This window comes from Grampus griseus, assembly GCF_964374135.1.
Source record: "Grampus griseus genome assembly, chromosome: 18".
NCBI lineage: Eukaryota > Metazoa > Chordata > Mammalia > Artiodactyla > Delphinidae > Grampus > Grampus griseus.
Genome location: NC_139012.1, coordinates 32623206 through 32648200, shown reverse-complemented (window position 1 = coordinate 32648200; position 24995 = coordinate 32623206). Strand labels below are relative to the sequence as shown.

Here is a 24995-nt window from a genome sequence, read left to right as displayed (position 1 = left end):
CGCGAGGCTGCGTTGATTTGAATTTGGAGCCTGGTTACTCCGGGAGGAATGCGAAGCGGGGAGTTGTCATTCGAATTTACTACGCGGCCTCGATGCGATTGGCTGGTTCGCGGACAGCGGTGAGACGCGATTGGCCAGTCGCGCGCAAGGCCCGTGCTCTGGTTGGCCTAAGCGCGGAAGCGGGGAGTTAAAGAGTCTGTGCCTGTCGTGGGAGCTGGACTGGCACCTCGGAAGCGCCCTGGAGTCGCTTTGGGGGGCTTCCTATTTGTACACACCACTAGGTATGTTCTTTGTAGTTCCTGGCCCTTTCCTCCTGTCTCGAATTGGAGAGCTCACGTAGCCCGGCTCCGGACCGGCCTGCACGCTCGCCTCGGGATGAGTGGAAGCTGCCAGGGAGTAGGTGCGGAAGAGGGGTCGCCAAGAAAGAGTGATCGAGTAAGATTGGGGATGACACCGGCGTGAGTGTCCTCTTCTGTTCTTCACCTGAGGAGGCCAGCTGCAACGTCAGCCTTCCAAGGAGTGGGTTCTTTTTCTCTAGTTGTAGCCCCCCTTGACGGGAAATAATGCAGTCTCTCCTTCTATCCTGGGGGTCTTAGCCTTTCGCTAAGGGTGTTTGAGAAGAGGCAACCCAAAGCGGTTAATTTCCTAGCCCTAATCAGTCATTCTTTGCCGACGGGGGCTAATGTGCAAGAAAGGCACCCGTGCACAGAGAGACCAGAGACTTCCTGGTCTCTTGTTTGCTCGCTATTCATAATTGTTTAGTAACTGCAGTTTGTTAGGGAATTGCTGGGCTATCCGAATTATGTTCAAAGTGTGTAGAGACTTGAGATAATGAATTAAAAACTGTAGGTATAAATTCTTTAGTGGAAAAAGGTTTTGTGCTTATTGGAACATTTAGTTGTCTTGAAGACGGACCTGAACTCATTCACCTTTGGTGGACTGCAGCTTACAAGCCACTTAACTTCTCTGAACTTGTTAATTCTCCTGCAAAATTATATCACTAATACTTTCCCTCTCTAGCTTTCCAGGTTATTCAGAGGATCACGTTTGTGTAAGCTTATAAAAAAAACCCAGGAGGCTTAGGTTTTGAGTTAATTCTTTTTGTGAAATGTATGTTTGTTGAATACATTTTAGTTGTCAAAATGAATGTCTAGGGAATTTTGTACTTTTATTATACATACTTCTGATTTCTTTTTAGTTTTCTCTCTGTGCTATGGGAGATGTCAGAGAATCAAAAATGCAAATAACACCTGAAACTCCAGGAAGAATTCCTGTTTTAAATCCTTTTGAAAGTCCTGGTGATTACACTAATCTCCACGAACAAACTGTCTCCAGTCCTTCTGTTTTTAAATCGACAAAATTACCAGTAAGTTATTCTTGACTAGTGTTTCCAAACAACTTTAAATGTAATTATCTTTCTTTACAAGACAAGTGGGAAATTTATCATGGAACATACATATCTGGAATGTTCTTTTTAATTGTAATGTTCATTATAATGTAGTGGTTGGGCTAAAAATAACTTAGCCGGATTTTTTTTTTAGTTAGCATTTCTTTTTATTTTATTCAATAGATAGCATGTTAGCTTCCTACAGCTGTGAGTGGTGCTAGTTACTATGGTTGATGATATGTGTACTAATCCATGATAAAGAAGAAACTACGTCATCTAATTATTCTCCGGTATTCAACAAACATTATTTGAGTGCTATTTGTCAGGTACAGTTCTTAGCTATAGAGGTTATACCTTGAACAAGTCAGGGTCATAAAACACAAATTCTCAAAGAGCTTATACTCTCATCCAGGGGTCAGCAGACTTTTTCTGTCAAGGGCCAGATAGTAAATATTTCAGGCTTTGCAACTCATCAGGTTGCTGTTACAACTAGTCACCTCTGCCTTGTATTGTAGAAGCGGCCATTGGTAGTATGTAAACAATAAATGTGACTGTGTTCCAATAAAGCTTTATTTATGGGCAGTGAAATTTGAATTTCATTTAATTTTCACATGTCGTAAATTACTAATATTCTTTTGGATTTTTGTCACCCATTCATTATTAGCTTGCAGATTGTTTAAAAAGAAGTCAACCTCTAATGGGATAGATACACTAAACTGGCAACTTCAAGAGAATATGTTATGTGCTATAACACAAGGATGATATGGAAGAGAACGTGCTCTTTAGGAGATTAGGGAAGGCTTCATCTCTTTAGCTTATTTTTACTGTTATTGGCTACAGTGGAGAAGTTCTTTTGAAGTCTGATCTTTTAACTTAGTAAATTATCTAGGAAACTAAACTGGGTGGCTGTTGATGCTAGCTACACATTCATATCAGCATGAAGCTAGTTATGCACTAGAGGAAAGTTTTACAGTGATACACTTTATATTGAGTCATTATCTGACTTCATGATTTTAAATTGAATAGTATTAGTTAGTCTTAATAAAACTAACAGAATGACTGCAACTTAATCCTCAAAGCAAGAATGCATGACATCTTGGGGTTTTAGGCCTGATTTTTCAAAAATATATTCTGAATTTACAGATTAGGATTTGGATAAGTTTTTTGGTTTATTGGGTAGTTGAATATAGAAAAGCAGCACTGCTTACCACTCATGGAGGATCACCTATTTTATGAGCTTTTGCAGGCACTTCTGTAGTTAGGACTTTGTTTAATTTCAGTTCATTCTTGGTGAAAATAAAGACTTGATAACTGTAAGAGATTTTTAGTTTTACTTGGTCATGTTGCATCACTGATGAGTGTTAATTGTGCAATTTCTATACCTTTAATACTCTGTGATTTTTCTATTATTATGTAATTTAAACAATCACCCAGAGGGAAGACTTGGATATTTTAAAGAGATACAGTCAAGTCAGTTGATTTAGTGTGATTTGGTTACCATTTGCCATTTAATTTAGTAGTAAAGTCAAATTTTAAAATATGAGCTGTAAGATATTTTTATATTATAACCATTCACATTAATTTTTGAAGCTGACATTTGAAGTCAGCATTTTGATGAACTATTTTAGTATACTTTTACTCATAAGATCGCTTTCTTTTGTTAAGACTCCAGGGGAATTTAGATGGTCTATTGATCAACTAGCCGTAATAAATCCTGTAGAAATAGACCCAGAAGACATTCATCGTCAAGCTTTATACTTAAGTCGTTCTCGGTAAGTTTTCCTTTTTCGCACCTAAGTGTAATAACGTACTTTCAAGTGAAGAGAGATAGGAAATTCCAAGGTTGAATATTTTTATTTGTAAAGAAATCAGGGAGGAAAAATTATGATACAGATTTATCTTATCTAAATAAACAGTGAGCTCAAAGAACTACATCCAGCAAGACCCCCTTGCTAACAGTTCCAGATCTGGGTAGGAGCCCTTTTCTTTTAGAGCCAGTTTCCTCCCTCTGCTACTTATGGGACACCTTTGCTTCCCCAGCACGTGGTAGAAGGAAGGTCATTTTGAAATCTGTATCTTTGTACATGATTATGACTTCTGCCGTTGAATTTTTGTTTTGTTTTCCTTTTTGGTGTTATGGGATAGAGTAAAATGCTGTTTTATTACCACCTACATTTAGGGAAGCTGAAAGTCCCTTTACCAAGTTAAGACACATTGAATGGAAGAGTATCCATTATCAACAGAGAGAGCTTTTCTAGACATCATCCAGCTTTGACACTTGGGGATCTGATTTACATTATCAGCCTAGTAGTCAGAGCAGCCCTAACTAATGCTTTTGTTGATGTGTTGTATAGATTTCCAAGTACTAGTGTGTCTTAGACTCCTGTTACTTAATGATGCCTAATGTAGTGAGACCATACACTTCTTTGGAGGAACATGCATACTTTTTGATTACCAACTGCAGTCATCTGTAATTACAAATTACAGATAACAGTAGTCAGTAATAGTTTGAGGGACTCTTTTGTTGATGTCAGTTTTTTTTTTTTTTTTTTTTTTTTTTTTTTTTTTGCGGTACCCGGGCCTCTCACTGTTGTGGCCTCCCCCGTTGCGGAGCACAGGCTCCGGACGCGCAGGCTCAGCGGCCATGGCTCACGGGCCCAGCCGCTCCGCGGCATGTGGGATCTTCCCGGACGGGGGCACGAACCTGTGTCCCCTGCATCGGCAGGCAGACTCTCAACCACTGCGCCACCAGGGAAGCCCTGATGTCAGTTTTATAGTTTGATTTTTTTTTATATTTGAAATAATCAAATCCTGATATGATCAGCTTTTAATTTTTGATACTAAGGTACATGTGTTATCGGTCTAAGATAATGAATAATTCTTTTCCCTTTAACTAGAATTTAATCACACAAAGATGTACACGTATTGAGATGCTCTTGCAAATATTTGTCTGGCTTTTCTACCCCTTCCTCTTTTGGCTTGGTAGCTTGATGACCATCCCCTCATAATTAATTAATGCACATCCAAAGTGGTATAGCAAGGGACTAGAATGGGGATAGAGCATGAAAGATTTTAACTTAACACTAGATAATACCTTTGAGAGAATAGGTGAAAAGAATATCTGCAAGCAAATGTGTCACGAATGAGACGAATTTTTTGTTTCACACAAACTGTGTGCTATACTTCGCCTCCTCTCTTCAGTATATTGAACCATGGACCGTCAAGAGAGATGCGTTGAACACTGTGAGGCACTGAAGCAGTACAGGAGGTTCTTCCTGCCCTGTAGTCAACAAAGTTGTGACACAGCATTTCTTTACTTACTAGTAAATCCTGTATTGTTTGAGCAGGTTTGTGAAAAGAACCTTGGTGTATTTCAGTAGATAGACCTGTAACGTAGAAGAGGGGGAAAGACGCTGATTTAATTTAACTTCCTCATGTAATTCAGTGAATGGTTATGGCTTCTACCGAGGATAGTGAGTATACTCTTAAAACATGTTGATTCCTTCTTAGAAATAAGCAAAGGCTTCCAGTGTCTCTTCCTCTCTAACCCAAGTTCCCTATTTCAGTGCTTTCCACCTTTTTCATGCCATGCTACACATAAAAATGAGAACTGCAAATCATCCTGGTGTAAACAAATGAGTCTGTCCATACAGGAGGTGAACAGTCCTGAAAGCTCCTCTCTGCCTTGGCCACCAAGGGTCCGTTCAGGGCATACCTGTAATACTGGACCCTGCATGCATCATGCTGGTCAGGATACCCTGCCCTATATGACTCCTTAGAACCTTCCATGATCAGGCTCTCCAGTATTTGGCCAAACTGATTTTCATTGCTTCTAGCCATCACTTGAACATTTCAGGTTGTTAAAGCCCTCTGATGAAGCAGCAGAAAGTTTCTGAATGAGGTATTGCTAGATCAGAGCTTACTAATACTGTACGCTGTTATTGTTATGCCCTGTCATTTTGACCTGTTTATGTCTACAATAAGATGGAGAGAACTGAGTTAGTACTCTCAGAATGGCTGTTCAAGCTGAGATATGTGGATTATCATTGTAGTCTATTTTCTCACAATTCCCTTATTTGAGAGATCCACTTGATTTTAATTTCTAATACACGTACATTATTATAAGCTTTGTTAAGCTGCAAGTTATACATGAAAAAATTTGGAGAGAAAAAAGTGTCTTACCAACTTATTGATGGTAAGCAAGTATTCTTTCTGGGAACAGATTAAAGAAGTGGGCCCTGGGAATTCCCTGGTGGTCCAGTGGTTAGTACTCCGTGCTTTCACTGCTGAGGGCCCAGGTTCAATCCCTGGTCAGAGAACTAAGATCCCACAAACTGCACGGCGGCTTGGCCAAAAAAAAAAAAAAAAAGAAGTGGTCCTACAAGGCTAACTGCTGAGTCCTTGGCAAGTATATGCCTTGTGCTTGAGACCCGACAATTTATATTAAAACTTACAGCTGATAAATTTGGGGTGCTATAATTGCATAATGTATCAAAGTGGGAAAAAAAGAATTTGTTTGGACAAAGTTTTATATTTTATATTTCAAATTTTATATTGTTGATATTTCATTTCAGAATTAATAATTTTGCCTGTTTATTTAGAACTGTAAGGATGATAGTTTTTTTTCCTTTTATTTCAGAGTAAGAGTTGATTCTAAAATTATGACTATGATAAACTTGCTATAATTGAAGAAAAAGAATTTGGACAATTTTTAGATTTCTTTGGAGTGACATACTTCTTAATTTGTGGTGATTAAAGGGCAAAGTTTATTCAAATTACTTTCTTTACATTGTTAATAGTAATTTAAAAATTGTATCAATGTAAGCCTTTTAAAAGAAAATATTATTCCATTCCAACTGTGAATGGAAAGGGGGGAGGTAGGCCTAACAGCACAAGGCTGAATGAATATCTAAATACTGTCATTTATGAAATGTGATAAGGTCCCAATTTTTCTTTTAAAATGAGCTTAACATTTGCCAGTTTCCAACGGGGAAAGAAACGATTTCTTTGAAAGGTTATTATTTTAAATGTTCAATCTGCTGAAGTAATGGCATGGTTATTTTTCTTCTTTATCTCTGTATAGAATAGATAAAGATGTGGAAGACAAAAGACAAAAAGCCATTGAAGAGGTAACTTAAAACTGTTACTGATCACGAAGCTAGTTAAGCATCGATTCTGCGTGCACAGCACCTCTAAGAGAGGAAGACTTCCTTCAGATCCTTTCCTGTCCCAACTCCCACACCAGCCTACCCGTCCCCAGTCCCTCTCAGAGCTCCCCTAAGACCAGTGTTTTTGAGCTGTTCCAGCGCCTCTCATTGTAATGACCGGTTGAGTGCTTTTCTCCCCCAGACTGAATTCTTATTTGGCCATTATTGTGCTTGTTCATCTTTTCATTCTCACGGCCTTCCTTGTGCCTTGGATGAGCACAAACCATTGTTTCAGGTTGGAGTTTACATAGAGCAAGTTGAATATTTTCAAGCCTTGGAAGTCTAGATTGGCCTCAGTAACGGTCTTATCTTTTGTTCTTGTTAGTTCTTCGAATTTTTAAGACATAGAATATATTTCATGAAATATAATGTACTGATAAATAGAAAAAGTATATCCAAAGGTAGGTTGTTTTTTTTTTTAATAAAACTAATGAACTTAGTTTTTCACTTCTTGCTTTCTTTGTTTGCTGAACTCTTAGAGTATAAACGATGTCTATCTAGATATTTGCTCAAAAGTCTTCATGTCATGGTAGCATTTTTTGTTTTTCCTTTTTCTCTCACTAGCCCCCTCTATTCCTTAGCTGCACTTGGATCTTCTGCACCCCAAAAGACTTCAGCTATGGCATGTTCAGAGATCCAGTGATGTGCTGGCCCCCATATTTCAGATATAGCCTATTTCTTAGGAAATCGTTTCATATGCTTTACTCCTGACAAATGTTATCTACTTCTTAATCTATCTGATAACTTCAAAATTTTAATTCTAATCCAGTCACTTGATTCCTCCCCAGTTGAATATTCTCAGACTCTTTCCCATTTCCCAACATTTTGGGAAGTATGCTTTCTCTTTCGAATTCTCGACTTAATTTTAAAGGGAAATTCAGGAGAAAACTTAAGAAAATGAATTCAGAGTGAAGATTAGGGCCAATGTAGCAGAAGTTAATGTATCAGCAACAAATTAAATTCATACGTATGCATGTGAAATACAATAGATATATGCACATAATAAAAACAAAAACAAACTGCAAAGAAAAAATATAAAATGAAAATGAAGAGCCTTTTGTTCCCTGTCTCACTCCTTAAAAGTAATTACTGTAAAATTTCTTGAGTACACTTTCAGATTCGTGTGATCACATGTGTGATAATAGCACATGTCCTTTAAATATTTGCACATAAGTAGGATCATCATTTTTATACTGTTTTGCCTCTTACTTTTTTGCTTAATAATTTCTTAGAATTTTTTTTTGATTATCAGCACGTACCAGTTATTAGTAAATAGCATACATAGTATTCCATTGTATGAATGTATCATAGCCTAATCCAGCCCCTATTGACAGATGTGTAGGTTGTGTTCAGTGTTTTTTCTATCACAAGTAATGCTGCAGTGAACACACTTGTACGTATATCTTTGTGAACTTGCTAAGTCAGAGGGTTTGTGTTTTCAGCTTTTGGTAGATTTTGCCATATTGTTTTCCCAAAAGGTTGTACCAATTTATTCTCCCGGCAACGTTATGATACTGCCTGTTTTCTCATATCTGCAATATTGGCTATTATCAAACTTCTTAATTTGTGCTAATCTTATTACTTTAAAAATTTATCTTGTTATTCGGATTTGTATCTCTTTCATTCTCAGTGAACTTATACTTTGCTTCATGAGTTTGTGGGTCTTTTATATTCCTTTTTTTCTGGGAATTGTCTGTATCATCTCTGTTCCCCCTCCCCCCCTCCTTTTTTCAACATCTTGTCTTCATGTTTTCATAGGTAGTTTAGTCAAGGAAGTTAGTTCTTTGTCATAGGTATAGCAAAATATGAAGAAAATGTTCTGAGTTACCTCCAAAACATGGAGACGGGAGGGGAAAATACTGTATTACTTACTGTATTAGGCTTGATTAATTTTATATCCAGAATGAAAGAGGAAACACATTTATCCAAATGCTGTATCTCCATTTGAGTGTACTGGCCAGTGGTGTGCTGGTAAATTAACAACAGGCCCTCTGACTGTGGGAGGAGTATGAGTTTTAGTGATTGCTGCTGTCCATAGTGTAAATACTCCAACCACGGCCAATTTCAAGTTAGTGATGTGACATCGCTGAATGGGGAAAGAAATGTAGCAGTACACCATTATATGTAGGCATTCTACCACACAGACACAAAAGACATAATTAACCTCAAGAGCATAGATGTTGGTAAATGTACTAAAACAATTAGCAAATGATGATTTTGAGTTTTTATTACCTTTATTTTTAATATAGTTTATTTAAGTTTACATAATTTTAATATTGGCTTTGTTTGATAACTGATACACAGAATTCCTGAAATTTTAATTATTAGATCTTGAGAGTCAGGACAAGCCAGCTCCAGCACACTATTGATACCGGCTTACACGTATACATTTATCTCCATTTATTCCTTCCCTCTTCATCCTCCCTTTTGTCAGCCTCTCCCCGTGTCCAAAAAAATTGGGGGAGAAATGAAAAATATTTCCTTTATGATTAATAACCTTAGCTTAATTTGCAAATTTAAGTGGTTGATTTGAAGTATTAACATTTTTCTTTATATATACTTTAAATTTCTTCCATTTTACCTTTGCTCATTTGTGCTTTTAAGTATGAAATTTTAAAATATAACTATAAAGTCAGTATGTAACATGTTTGATGGTTATTTAACACAGCTGCCTTTTCATATTTCATATGCCTAATTTTGTGACTTTAATTTTCCTAGTTTTTCACTAAGGATGTCATCGTACCCTCTCCTTGGACTGATCATGAAGGGAAGCAGCTTTCAGAATATGATTCCAGTAAATGTGAGTGTGTTAAAAATTGTCTGAATAAAAATCATAAAAATAAAAAGCAATGAATGTAAAACAACATACAGTGAGTGTCAGTTTATCTGCTTTGGTAGGAAGCTTGCTATAAATTAAATTTCTGGATACCAGAGGATTTAACTATTTAAGAGTTAGGATTCAAAACTTGACTAAAATTTACTAAATTCTTTTTTTTCTTGGCTATTCTATTTTGAATTTAACTTTTTCTTCATAACCATTGTGAATATCAGTTATAATGATGGTTATAGAGGATCTGTAGATGCAGAAATAGTTGGTATTGAATATAGAACTGAATTGTTAATTTTTGCAGTGATTTTGAAGGTTAATTTTTTTAAATGAAATCCTTAAATTGCTTTTGCTTTTTGCTAATTTCCTGGTTTCTTATAATAGTAGAGGAAGGATGGGCATTTATAGGACCTCTGGGACAGTGTAATACAGCTGATTATCTGCAAAATTAAAAAGGAAGTTGAAGAGCAAGCCAGTAATCTTTCAAATATTTTTCTACCTCTAGGAAGTGGTTATCTTATATTTGCTCTCACTGCCCTTTGAGCTGTGAGCAATGTTCAAGTATTACTTGTTTATATGCATCCCTCATTTCAGTGGAATTGCCCGCTCTTCTGTATAGCATACATTAATTATGCTCTCAGTATAACAGGGAATATTTGTTCCATTCTTTATCAAAAACACAATACAGAAAAAATGGATTAAGCACTTTTCATGTGTCCAGACAGTGTTAAGTGCTTTCAGTATTCCTTACAACAGCTCATATGAAGTAGATGCTATTATTGGTCTCATTTTATAAGTGAGAAAATCTAGATTTAGAAAGGTTAGAGCACTTGTCCCAGGTTACAGATATGATAAGGTGGCAGAACCTGGATTTAAAAGTATGCATTTCTCAGTTCAGATTCTGAATCGTTGCAAACTAAAGGTGGCATGCAGTAGTGGATGGAGACCTGGGCTGTAGACCTTCTGTATTATAAACCAGAAGGGGTGACATTGATCAACTTTTTCAATCTCTTTAGGCCTCAGTTTTTCACTTGTAAAATCAAGGGGTTAAACTAGATGGTTGTGTGATAACATGCCTCCCAGCTCTAAAATTCTGTATCCAAGGTGATGTATTCATAGATGGTAGGTTTCTTCCCCCCAGTGTTTTAATGTTGGATTTTTGAACAGGTGAATCAACCTTGTTATGTGATCTTTTTTATAACATCATTTTATATTCGAGGTAACCTGTTTTAGTTAAAGTGAGGCAGGTCAGGAAGATGCTAAAAATACTACATACAGCCTCTTTGGTGTGCTCATCAAGCCCGTGATGACAGAGTGCAGTGGTTAATTGGCGGGGGTGGGAGGGGGTGCGCAGGCCTGTGCTGTCTACAGTGGTGTTGGGAGATAGTTCAGTTCTCTGTGGGTCTCGCATTTCTATACATCTCATGAAGAGCGCCACGGACAGGTTTTGATCCAGGCTGTTTTTTCAAGGATGTTTGTATTGTGAACATCCTTGGAAAACAGAGATGGAGTATCCCTCTGGAGCAGAGGGTAGGTTTGTTTGGCTGTCTAGTACAGTAATGGTAACGTCTCCCTCTGGGGCAGGTTTGCTTGCAGCTTATAAAGAATGGGATTTCCCGTGCGTAGCGTTCCTCAGCTGGGGCACAGACCCTCTGTGTGTGCTGTATCCACCTGGGCTCTTTCATGTCCCTTCCTTGGGACTGAGGGGGCAAAGGGAGCTGACATGAACATGAAGCTCATGTTGCCTCCTGTGCTGAGAATAATGAAGTCCCTTTGTCTGTGACCCGAAGCCTCCTTTCTTCAGCCAGCATCTATGCAACGTTGACACACTAACCTGTCAGACCCTTTACAGTTCTTGACATACGGTAGCCACTAGCCACATGTGGCTATTTACATTTAAATAAATTAAAATTGAAATTTTAGTTTCCTGCTCATACATGCACATTTCACGTGCTCAGTAGCCGCACGTAGTGGTGACCATATCGTCCCGCACAGATATGGAACATTTCCATCATCACAGAAAAAGTTCTGGAAAACACTACCTTAGAGTAGAGATTGGCAACCTCTATCTGTAAAGGACCAAATATTAAATATTTTAGGCTTTGCAGACCATACAGTTTCTGTTGCAACCAGTCAACTCTACTGCTTTACCATGAAAGTGTATCCCTGATGATACGTAATGAACGAGTGTGGGTGTGTTCCAGTAAAACTTTATTTACAAAAATAGGCAACCAGCCCGATTTGTCTCGTGAGCTATCATTTGCTGACCCTCACTCTAGAGTAATGCCGTCTGGGTTTGAGTCATGCCCAGTTTAGCTTAGTAGCTGTGTGAACTACTTAGCTTTCCTGTACCTCACTCTCCTTCCCTATGAAATGATGAAATGAGATAATACTTTGAAGATCATGTACCTAGCACATGGTAAGTGCTCAGTGTTGTTTACCCGAAGAATAACAAAGACAGTGGTGAGTCGGGGGAACAATGATTTTGTTTGTACACATTAGCTTATGCTGTCAATTTTTATGTAGCAATTTATGCAGCAAGGTGCTTCAATGACTGTACTACCCATTGCATTTTTATTTATGGACTTGAACGAGAATTTCTCTGGGAACTATACATAGGCTGAGGATTTCTGAGTTATAGGCTACATGTTTTCTGATTTGACTGTGCGGCGCCAGGCTGCTCGCCAGAACGACTGTACAGTCTGCACAGCCACCCGCAGTGCCTAGGGTTCCCATATCCCCACATCCCTGCCAGTACGTGGCTTTCACATTTTTGCCTTTCTCATGGGTTGTTTGACATTCTAAATGATGGTTTTAATTTTCATTTCTCATATATTAACAGCCTTTTTATTTCCTCTCTTGTAAAATGCCTATTTCTAATTCCTTCCTATTGGAGTTGTTGTCTCTTTCTTTTTCCTTTGAATTTCTAAGATACCTTGTAGTTACATTTGTAGTTATCTTAGTTCTAAACATTTCACATGTCATCTCCAGTCACATATGTGCTACTTTTGTTTTGATGTCTTTGGTTGCCTAGAAATTCTTATTTTGGTGTAATCAAATCCATCCATTTTTCCTCATTTGATTGTGGTCTTAAAGTTATCTATGAAGTCCTTTTAGAGGAAACAACCAAGAAAACACTTGCAATACAGTTGAAAAGTGGTGTGAGAATAATCCTGTCTAGATGGAAGACACAGTTTAAGCTGAGACTTGAGTTAGCCGGACTCGGGGAATAGGGCATAAAAGTCAGAGAGGAAAGAATATTAGAAATACCTAGAGGTGAGAGAGAGAACCTGTTTGTTTTTTAAGGTATTCAGATAATGTTCGGTTGGAGGACAGCTGTGCTAGAGACAGAGACAAGGTTTTGGAAGGGCTTTATTTACACCATTAAGGTGTTTGGACTCCAGCCTAAAGACCAAGGACATTACAGGGTTTTCGCAGCAGAGTGCCTTGGTTGCATTTGCCTTCTAGAAGGTCACACTGCCTACAGCAGAGAAGGCATTTGAATCTAGAATTCTATTTTTTCACCCATTTATTTACTACCTGGTGCTTTTTTAAGTTAAGAAGCTTAATATTAGTCATTAACTTCAGATTTTTAAAAAAATTATTTGCACCCATATTTTTGACTCCTCTCGGTGAAAAAAAGAAAACTGAGCACGGTTTTATTGATCAAATTTCAGTTTCTTTCAGAATGGCCTGGTGCTTTAATTCCAACAATTTATCTATTTCCATTTTGGAAAAGCATCAGCAACAGAGGATCTGTTTGAGGACATTGACGTTGACTAACGTGTGTCCCCAACCTTTAAAGGTTGACGTCATGTAGAGCACCGCTGCTTTCCCTAAAAAGCATCTCTTGGTGCCGCCTTACTTGCTGTGGTAATCCTTAAGTCTTATCCTTATGCTTCCTCGATGTTGACAATCAATCAATCAATAAAAAAACAAACAAACTTAGCAGAAACATGCCAAGTTATATACTTACATATGCAGACATTTATTTTTTAAATGTAAAAGTTTCCACACTTCATTTTTTTACTCTGGAAAGAGTAACCCTAAAGTAAATGAACAGAAAATGTAAGATTTTTCACTTAGAATGTTTTACAGGTATTAACGTCAATAATGAATCTCCAATTGGAAGAAAGCTGACCGTACATTCTGAGACAAGCAATGGTGAGTATGAATGTAAATTGGAAAAGAAGTATGTTCCATATTAAGCGACATTTGATGTTAATTTCAGTACATGTGATAACACTTCACTCTGGAATTGAAGTTGTTTACTTTTTATGAATAAGCTATATGAGAGCTGACCTTGAGAAACAGTTAGAATAGATATATCCATCCATGTTTGAGAAGTGGCAATAGTGTGTTATTTTGTGATTCAAATCATGTGAATCGAATTTTGGTTTTGGAAGGCATTCTTTTGAAAATTTGTTAATATTGGGAAATCTATCCCCAAATATATATAGGCTGGCTTCTTTTTTTTTTTTTTTTGCGGTATGCGGGCCTCTCACTGTTGTGGCCTCTCCCGTTGTGGAGCACAGGCTCCGGACGCGCAGGCTTAGCGGCCGTGGCTCACGGGCCCAGCCGCTCCGTGGCATGTGGGATCTTCCCGGACCAGGGCACGAACCTGTGTCCCCTGCATCGGCAGGCGGACTCTCAACCACTGTGCCACCAGGGAAACCCAGGCTGGCTTCATTTCTGATACAAGTGCCAGCAGCACAACCAGAAGTTATCTTTTACCATTAACAGGTTTACATCAGTGCTGGAAAGTGTGGGAAACAGGAAGGTGGCATGTTATGGAATGGGATGCGTAAAGTAAATAATTCAGTTTGTCTGGAGCATCATGGGGAGATGGTTGATGGGGAAGCACATGCTAAACTGCAGGGGATACACTTGCATTGATTTAACCATGTTTGTGTTTATCTGCTTGCTTCCAGCTGCTTGCCAGACATTGCTGTCTCTTCCTGTGGATTTTAATTTAGAAAAGGTATTAGGTAAGTATTGTATTTGTTTAAACCTTTAATAACTTAAATAAAAGGTTTTGTTTTAATGGCTTTTGTAAGTGGGAATCTGTGGCAATGCCTCCTCTAAAGAAGTGGGGAAGCCTGAAATTTCTCATTTTTCTTTAATATGGCCTGAATTAGCCTTTTTATCATAGTGAACTTAACTATAGACATAAACTATTCATGAACACATCTTATTGGCACTACCCATACTAATAATGAGGCACTAAAAAAAGAAGGAATCGTTTCAGATTTCAAGCAGCACCTGTGCAGTTAAACTTTGCCCTCTTTTTGGAAAACAGTTCAAACATAGAGACTGGTTTTTAAAACATCAGACAACTGAAATATAATTGCTCTTCCAAATGACTAGCTCTGCCTTTTATTCTGTTAATATTAAATATAGGTGACTATTTTAGAGCTGATGAATTTGCAGATCAATCTCCCGGAAACCTCAGTTCTTCATCCCTCAGAAGAAAGCTATTTTTAGATGGCAACGGAAGTATCTCTGACTCCTTACCTCCAGCTTCTCCCAGAAGTCCTCGTAGTGGTGTTCAAGCATCACTTGAGGTTTTTTATTCAATAGATCTATCTCCTGTGCAGTGTAGGAGCCCTGTGCAGACCCCGAGTTCGGTAAGAAGTGGGCCAAGTGGCTGGTTGGTTGGCTATAGGCATCTTGGACCTAGATGCTCCTATTGCTGTCAAGAGGAATGATTGTCTTTTGGGTTTTATATTTCATGCGGATTAGCCTAGTTCACATTTTGTCATTAGGTATAGGAATGCTTTTTGTCAGACTCTCCAATTTTGTATTTAGAGGTAAATGAGTCTCGAGGAATTTCAGGGTAAGGTACTTACTGAATTACGGAAGAGTTTCAGTATAACACAACCAGATTGGTGTTAGTGGACTAACTTAAAATTTTTCATAAACTGCTACTTGGTTTGTGTAAATACGGTGCATTTATATTTTATCTTCTCTAGTATATTCTATTTCAGAATTTTTGGAACAGTCTTCTTAACTATCCTTGTTACAAGATGCCTTGTCTTTTGGCGTGTTTTTTTTTTGTTGTTGTTGTTTTACCTTTTTTTTCTTATTAAAGTATAGTTGACTTACAGTGTTTTATTAGTTTCAAGTGTACAGCAAAGCGATTCAGTTATACATCCGTATATATGGTTTTTTCAGATTCTTATCCCTTATAGGTTATTACAAAATACTGAGTAGAGTTCCCTGTGCTATGCAGTAGATCCTTGTTGATTATCTATTTTATATGTAGTAGTGTGTATATGTTAATCTCAAACTCCTAATTTATCCCTCCCCACCTTCCCCTTTGGTAACCATAAGTTTTTTTCGTGTGTCTGTGGGCCTGCCTTTTGGTGTCTTGCCTTTTGCCACAAAGCAAAGGTGGCATCTTGCTTTCTGGTGAATAACCAAAGTTATACAACCTAGTTTATGAATGTGTTTCAAAAATAAAGATAAATAGCACTTGGTGTAACAGAGCTAAGGAAGAGAACCGTTTAATTTTATTTATTTATTTTTATCACAGGGGCAGTTTTCTTCTAGCCCTATTCAGGGTAGTGCAAAAAAATACAGTTTGGGAAGCATAACCAGTCCTTCACCTATTTCTTCACCCACTTTCTCACCAATTGCATTTCAAATAGGAAAGACACCACTCTCAGGTATGTCTTGTAATACAACCCCCAATTAAAATTTTATATTGTCAATATTTGTTATTAAAGAGTCTATTTTTAGCTTGTTCTAACTACAGAGCTCCAAATGACCACTCACCCTTTTAAAATTTAGAAACTTGGATTTTTTTTTTTTTTTTTTTTACAAAAGGAACAATTTACTTTTTTTTTTTTTTTTTACTTTTTTTTTTTTTACAAAAGGAACAATTTACTTTCAAAGACTGAAATTCTCAGCAAAGTTCTGCTCTCATGTCAGATACAGGTAATTTGACTAGCAGTATTTATACCAAACATCTTACAAGCAGAATCAAAGAAAGATGGCTATCGTAGAGATAAGTTGGTTTCGGTATGCCTTCCAGTGTGTAGGTTCAGACTTTGGTAATCAGATATTCATATTGATATTGTGTAAAGATATATTTGTTTGAGTAAAGTTTTTAGGTAGTGTGTGAGAATTTACATATTTTTCTTTGCAATATGTCAGTTTTTCCTTGAAAAAAATTATAGCACTTCTTGAAAATTATTCATAGTTTACAAAACCTATTCATAGTAAATAAAATTGGAAAACTGAAAACTATTTTTGTTAGTCTTCCTTTTATATACGTACATGTGTATGTGTGTATATATCTTCATACATATATGAACACACACACACACACACACACACACACACACACACACATAGTTCTATATCCTGCTTTTTTCACAAAGCATTCTATTAGGAGTATTTTCGTAGGTCATTCAAGTCATTTATTATTGTTTGAAACCATGATTTTGAATCACTATATGATATTCCATTTCACAGATGTATCTTTTGTTTTCAATCATTGATAAACATTTAAATTATTTCTTTTTTTTTCTCGTATGTACAGTGTATTGTACATATTTATTTCTTTAGGTTAAATTCTCAGAAGTGGAATTATTTGGTGAAAGGGGATGACTGTTTTTAAGGCTCTTGAGGAATTTTATCAAATTTTCTTCATAAGAAGTTGTACCAATTGAAATTTTCATCAGTGGTGTGTGAAAAGTCATCTTTTTCCCCATCTAGCAACACTGGTCTTACCATCCTTTTTGATGTTTGTTAATTTGGTACATTACAAAAAGGTCGCTTACTGCTTTAATTTTCTTGTCTTTGGTTATTACAATGTTGAACTTTTTCCAAATGTTTATGGGTCATTTGTTTGGGGGGATTATTAGTTCAGACTTCAGTGTTTTTGTTGAACAAATGGTCTCTCATTGCTTTAATTTCCATATTTTTTATTATTTGTGTGACCAAACACTTCATATGTTCATTTACCATTGGGAGGATTGTTTATATGCTTTTGCCCATTTTTTTAAACTTTTGTTTTTATTAAGCTAACGAAGCTATAAAAATTATTAACTTTTAAGGCATTTTGATCATTTTGTTTACCATTGTTAAGCTCTTTATTGTTGCAAATATTATTTTGCAGTTTTTTGTTTGCCTTTTAATGTTGCTTATAGTATTTTACATAAACAGAAATAGATTATTACATATTTCATTTACCAGGTACAGCTGTTAATTTGCAGCTATCAGCTGGTTTGTTCTATTATCTTGGATGTGAACAACATTGTTATAGTAGCAATATGCTTGAGGATATTTGCCAGAGGAATTATATTTTGAAGAGCCTCACCCTGTTTATGGATACACATTCATTTGTGCTATTATTTTTAACACCAAAATTTCACTTCAGGAAACAACACCACTGTTAGAGAAATCCAGTTTTTCTGGCATGAAACATGATGATGACCATTTAGTAATGGCTTTCCCATGTCCATGTTTTCATGATGTGATTTTTCCTTCCCAATCTTTTTTTTTCCACTCCCAATCTTTTAGAGCAAAGGAAGTTAACTTTCCATTCTCCTGATGCTTCGTCTGGAACAAATGCTAATGGAATTACCAATCCGTGTATCAGAAGTCCTTATATAGATGGCTGCTCACCAATTAAAAATTGGTCTCCTATGAGACTTGAGATGTGTACAGGGGGTGCTAAGTATCGGCCCTCACTGATTCGGGTACCTTTTACTCTCGAGGCTCACAGCGAAGATGAAGGAGACAAGGCAGATGTTCCTTCCACAGACGCCTCCTCCCTAGCCATGGGCACGGCTGGAGTCCACCTGCCGCAGTTGGATGGTGACACTTGTCCACATGGCGCGCACTTGGTAGTGACCGCCATGTCTATTACCCAGAACCAGTCCGGTGCTTCTGAGAAAGAATTGGCACTGCTTCAGGATGTGGAAAGTGAGAAGGAGAATAACACTGTGGATATGGTTGATCCCATAGAGATAGCAGATGAGACCACTTGGATTAAGGAGCCCGTTGATAATAGGAGTTTACCCATGACTGACTTTGTGAGTGGGATCGCCTTCAGTATTGAAAACTCTCACATGTGCATGTCACCTCTCGCAGAAAGCAGTGTCATTCCTTGTGAAAGCAGTAACATTCAGGTAAGGTATTTGAATATTCTAGAGTCCTTTCCTTGGTCCCTTGTTCTTCATCCTTTCTTTTGTAAGATTATAGTGAGAAAGAAAATGGGTTGTATGTGAGACTTAACAGCATTACATATGTATTTTTAATCAGTACTAAGTGATATCAAGAGGGTTAGTTCTTTTAACTTGGACTGATGATGCATATATTTAATATTCACATTCACTGATATTTATTTGGAGTAGGAAAATAAGAGAGCAGAAAAGAAATCAAGCTGCTCTGTTTTTACAAACTGCTAGAATCCGGCAACTTCTCAGGGTTCACCTCTCTTTCCTGTGGAGCTAGTTCCCAAAGAATTCAGTTTTTGGTGTAGTGTTTGTATTCTAAAAATACAGTAGTTTTGGTTTTTCCTTTATATAATTTAGGAAAAGCAGTTTAGAGCACTTTTATGTATATTTCTTTTGGACTTTAAAAAAAATGTGATTTGTAACCACCGTTTTTCATGTAATCATACATTTCCAATTTTGCAACATCTGGCAACAGGAAAGCATGATTCATTTGACAAATACACTTCACAGCTAGCACTTACTTTCAGAAAGACATTTGTTCCACTAACTCATATTCTTTGAGTTGAGAGTTTTGAAAGAACTTTAAACTAGAAAGGCAATTCTACCTGCCATTTCATAGTAACAATATCTAACACTTATGATGTAGCTCTTACAATATGTCAGGCATTATTCCAAGTACTTTACACATGTTAATTTGTTTAATCTTCACAACGGTCCTGTGAAATAGGTATACCATCATCCACATTTTACAGATGAGGAAACCGAGAGTCAGAGAGGTTCGGTCAATTGCCTGTATAGCTAGCAAGTGGTGGAGTCAAAAGATTCAAATCCTGGCAGTCTGGATTCCATGTTCTTTAATCCAAGTTTATACTGACCCATAGTAATAGTTAATACTACACAGTCTTCCAGTGTGCCAGACACTCTTCTAACCTCTTAATGGATACTAATTCATCTAATTCTCACAACAACTCTATAATGCTTTAGTGCTCTCAGTTTTGACATGCTAAAGTGTAAAACTCATGGAGGGATTTTAAATGATCCCAAATTACATATAATCTTTTGCTCATATTTTATGCCTATGCTGCCTATCCTAACTTCTAGGATTGTTGCTCAAAAAAATACACTAGAATCGCTTTTACATATTCCAGCTTCTAAATTTGGTTCCTAAGTAAAGAAGCGCATCCAGTCAAACTTAGCCTTAAAGGTATTGTTAACTTTTTTGCTCTCCTTTTTTCTTACTGCCTCTTTTTTTCAGAGCATCTATAGCAGCATTATAGAATACTTAGATGGAAATACACATTAATCATCCAGTCCACCTACCCCTTGGAAGCCTGTCTCATTATAAGTTGCCATCACTCCCTGCCTGAGTACCTGCAGGGGTATCCCAGCCCATCTTAGAGGACTTCTCTCACCATTTACAAGCCTCTTCCCTAGCGAGCTGAACTATGGTTCTGTCTGTGGTATCTATCAGTCAGTTTCAGTTTTATCCTTTGGGTCATATCATAATAACGTGTACTGTTTGCAGAACATTTTGTAGTTTAAAAATGTTTTCTATACATTCTTTCCTACCACAGGGGTAGCTCCAAACATTCAAAGACAGTCACATTTTCCCAGGGCCTTTTGACTTGCTTTACTGTGACGGGTTGGCCTCCAAGCATTGTACACAGCTGTATTCCTGGAATATCCCTTCATCATCCTGAGAATTCCCTTAACCTCTCGCATGTTCTGTACCCCGTTCTTCTGTTTCCTGGTTTACTTCTCACTTGACTGGAACACATTTTCTAGTAGCTTTCTGAGAAAGAGTACCTTTTTCAAGATACTGCACGTCTGATCACATGTTCTTTATTCTCTCACATTTGAGTTTGGAAATAATTTTCCTTCAGACTTTGTTTCGTTGATTCTGTTTTCAGTGTTGCTGGTGAGAGATCTGAAACCATTTTAATACTTAATCTTTTGCATATGGTCTCTTTTTATCCCTTTCTGGAGTAAAGGATCCTGAAATTTCAGTGATTATTTGGTATGGGTTCCTTTTCATCAGTTGTACTGGGCACTCAGAGGGCCCTTATGATCTGTAAACTCATGCCCTTCACTTCTTGGATCTTTTCTTGAATAATATCTTAGATTTCTCCTCTCGTTTTCACCATTCTTTGGAACTCCTTTTGATTCTCCAATTTAAAAACTTTTCACAGTTTTTTTTAACTCCCTTTTGTTCTAATTTTTGGGAAATTTGGTCAACTTCATACAATAACCCTTCCATTGAGTTTTTATTTCTGCATCTTAATCTTAAATTTGTAACTCTTTTGTTTGTTTTGCTTTTGGTGTTAATTTAAAAATCTGTAGAGTGGCTGGCAAAGCATTGCATGGTCTGGCCTTTCCCTTACTCTCCAGCCTCATTTTGTTTCCCTTCCTTCTCTGTTTCAGTCACATTGGCTTTCCAGAGTTTGGAATACCATGTTGTCTCCCTTGACGCCTGTGGCGGTTAACGAGATGACCTGTGTTGTCTGGTTGGCACATAGTAGGCACTGACATTAGTAGTGGTCTGGATGGGAGCCAGTGTGGTAAGCCACCATGTTATGTTAGGGGCACCATGGTCCTTCTCTTCCTAGAGAGTGGGACAGACTCCTTGTGTACCGTACTCCCTGCACCACAAGGGTTTTGTTCAAATGGAACGTCACTCCCAGGAGTAAACAAATATGCATCCATTCCCGAAAACTGGAAACATTTTTCTTAAGATGATGATAGAATGCACTTTCTAGGCTATTCTTATGTTTGTGTTGGGGGCAAATGTAGTCTTTCTTTCGCTGATCATAATTTGCATAAAAGGGCGTAAGTGCAAGATGACTGCATTGTGGGTTGTGTTTGGTGTTTGTCACTGTGCCCGTTAAGTGTGGAGTGTGCAGTGAGTGGACAGGGGCAGTGGGGGCTCAGCTCTTCGTAATCTCATTCCGACACTGTGAAAGTTACCCTTTCTGAGCCTTAGCCTCATTTGTGAAGTTAATAGGGTGCTGCAAAGAGAAAATAAGAATATTACATGGAGCGCCGTACAGGGCTGGTGCTTTTTTTAGGCCCTCATGAAATAAATATTTGTCATATTTGTACCAAAACTGAAGTTTGCTAGTCCCTTTTTTTCTTTTGCTCTTTTGGGCTGTAACAGTGTGTTGTAGAATGCTGTAATTTTAATTAAAATGAAAAGCTGAGCTAACATCTAGAGCCATTATGTACGTGGTATTATTATGAAGGTAAGATTTTTATTTCAGTGATGGGTATGAGTATAATGTAAGCCACCTTTTAAAAAATGTGTATTGTTTTGAATCCTCTTAAAGGTAGCTTGCCATTTAGGTAAATTTTATTTAGAGATGCAAGTAAGCCATTTAAGACAAGCTTGGTAAATGAGTTGGAAGAAGTTGATTGTAATCTTCATTTTCATCTACTGGGTGTGAGCACAAAGTAACAGGGAAGTATGTTCTTAGTGGTTTGTACACTGACTTTCAAGAAAATTACAGGGACTTCCCTGGTGGTCCAGTGGTTAAGACTCTGCGCTTCCACTGCAGGGGGAGCGGGTTTGATCCCTGGTCAGGGAACTAAGATCCCATATGCTGCGTGGCGCAGCCAAAAAATAAATAAAATAAAATAAAATAACCTAGAATTTAAAAAAAATAAAGAAAATTACAAGATATGTTTTATTAGAAGGAATTGTAGTAACTACTTTGAAGAACAAGCAATTTTATGTTTATTACTTTTTAAATTCATTCAATATGATCAATATTAAATTGTATTAATACAATATTAAATTGTATCATTCAGTTGTGAATAATAGTATATAGTGATTCATTTAAATGTTTTAAAATACTGTCTTTATATATAATTACATAAGCCAAATCTTACATATATATATTTTATATAAATATTTTAAAATAAATTTACTTATTTAAACATAAAAGTTCCTCAAAATAAATTTTGTGGTCAAGTGAATTACACTTTGCAATGTTACCTGTGGTGGTTTTTTTTCTCTCTCCCTCTCATTCCTGTCAGATGGATAGTGGCTATAATACACAGAATTGTGGAAGCAATATTATGGATACGGTTGGAGCAGAAAGTTACTGCAAAGAAAGTGATGCACAAACCTTGGAAGTCGAGAATAAATCTCAAGTTTTTAATATAAAGGTATGGAAAAAACAGAGAAAGCTTGATATGGTTGTAGTTTTTTAAGTATTTACTAAATGTGACTGTTTTCAGCCTATTTTTTTCCCGTTTTGTGTAAAATCTCGTTAATTGCTATCTGTTGATGCCTCATCCTGTCTTCAGTTCATTTAATAGCAGGAGAAAGTGCTTCAAAACTTTATTTTCCTACCTCTTCTGCTATGAGGTAGGAAAATAAAGAGAAGAGGTGGGGGAAGGAGAGCTAGCGCTGCTCTGGAAATGGGGCTTGAAATCAGTTCCTTTAAGCGAAAAGGGGAACAGCAGAGGGTGCCCAATAGGAGGGAGGTGGAGGGTTTTGCCTCTAATATTGGCTCAAAGCTAAACTAAAAAAAGCATCTTGATTACTAGAGAGGGAAATAGTACAACTGAGAGATTTTACACATCAGTTACGAGCACTCAAACAAAGGTAAGGGTTCTTTTCTTAAAATCCAAGCCTTTAGAGATAACACATGTGTATCTAAAAAACTGAGTATTTATACAAAAGTATACTGTTGAAGTGAACACTTACTGAACCTCCAGATAGGATGGATATGTCTGTATATGGTTGGTGAGTTCCACATCCATGGATTCAACCAACCTCAGATCAAAAATATTCAGGGCAAAAAAACCCCCAAAATCCAGAGTTCCAAAAGCAAAACTTGAATTTGCCATGTGCCAGCAACTATTTACATAGAACTTATGTTGTATTTGCAACTATTTACATAGTATTTACACTGTATTGGGTATTATAAGTAATCTAGAGATGACTTAAAATATATGTAAATACTATGCCATTTCATATAAGGGACTTGAGTATCCATGGATTTGGGTATCCTTGGGGGTCCTGGAACCAATCCCCCATGGATACTGAAGGACAACTGTATTCAGATTTGAAGAATCCCATCATAATTTTAGGCACTGATCAGGAGAATTTTTGATTTTTATGTGCCAGTTTATTAATAAACAATAAATATCAAGTGTGCAACTAAACATAACTCTCCAAACGAATATTCAAATTTAATACGGAGGCCACATTATTTTACCTTTCCTCCGTTTTGTCATGAGGTGGGATTGTAGTTGTCCATTTAAAAGCAAGCAAGCATTAAGATACAGGAAGTACTTTTATGATACAGAATACTGATTTGTAACAAAATGTATCTTCACTGTCCCTTTAGAGTGCATAGGAAGTTTGCATCTCGGTTTTAAAAACATTTCACATAATTGTTGTATCCTTGAATGGTCCTATTTAAACTGAAAATAAGGTATTTTCTTTTTCACAGCAAGACCACTCAATGCAAAGGTGTTGGATGAAAATTGCAAATCGGCCTCAATGCAGCAGCCCGTAGAGCACCTCTCTCAGAACCAAAGCCTCTAACTGGACAGCTCCTCACATATTTTTCATGCATGGGATCCATAATGTGACCGTGATGGGGAAGAAACTGCTTCAACTAACATGCTGAGCTTTTTTTCTTTCCCTCCTTAATGTGAAAAACCAAGGGCTTAATTTAGTGACAACAGAAAAGCTCCTGGAACTTTCAAAGAAGTTACTGAAGTACAAGTTCAGCTTTTAGCAATAAATATTTTTGTACTGACCTTGAGTGATATGTTTGTTTAACAAAAAACTTGAGTGATAACTTTGCTCCTGCCCTACAGGGTCACTTTACTGACAGCACTGAATTTAGCAGAAGTTCTGGGAACATGTGGAACTGTGAAGGTGCTATGTTTTATTTTACTTAAAAGTATGTGAATATACAGATGAATTCAAATTTATAACCTTGGTGAAAGAAATAAATGTGAGTTAGAAAGGAAACTTAATCGAAGAAGTAGAAAGGAGGTTAAGCAGGTTTCCAACACTTTTCATTGTTCATTTGTTCATTTCAGTGTAGAAATTCTTAGTTCCAGTGATAACTGGTCTAAATAGTGTAGATCTTCATGTGTTATTATTAGTGGGGTTAATGTGGGATGCCCAGAATGTATCTCCATCCCTAGGGTAGGGAACATCCTTTGTATGGAGAGGAGTTAGTTAAGAACACAGGAGAACCAGGAAAAACTGGGTGGGGGGGGGGGTTTCCCATAGAGTTTTAGGCTTATGAAGCTAGGGTTGGACAGACATGTGACTAAATTTTTAAAATTAAACAAACATATTCATGTTGGGAGTAGAATGGGTATATAATTTGGAGGGAAAATATTCTTTACCTTGGGAGAAT

The 24995-nt window shown here is 37.1% G+C and overlaps 1 protein-coding gene across 1 annotated transcript; it reads left to right on the top strand.

Annotated features, from left to right (window-relative positions):
• Positions 1–189: 189 nt before the first annotated feature.
• BORA (BORA aurora kinase A activator) lies at positions 190–24382 on the top strand. Its single transcript, XM_082675696.1, has 12 exons — positions 190–281; positions 1199–1366; positions 3053–3159; positions 6471–6516; positions 9313–9394; positions 13520–13585; positions 14353–14409; positions 14822–15048; positions 15957–16089; positions 17951–18561; positions 22642–22773; positions 24069–24382. The coding sequence occupies exons 2-12, from the start codon at positions 1214–1216 to the stop codon at positions 24132–24134; spliced, it is 1680 nt and encodes a 559-aa protein (XP_082531822.1). The 5' UTR covers positions 190–281; positions 1199–1213; the 3' UTR covers positions 24135–24382.
• Positions 24383–24995: the final 613 nt, after the last annotated feature.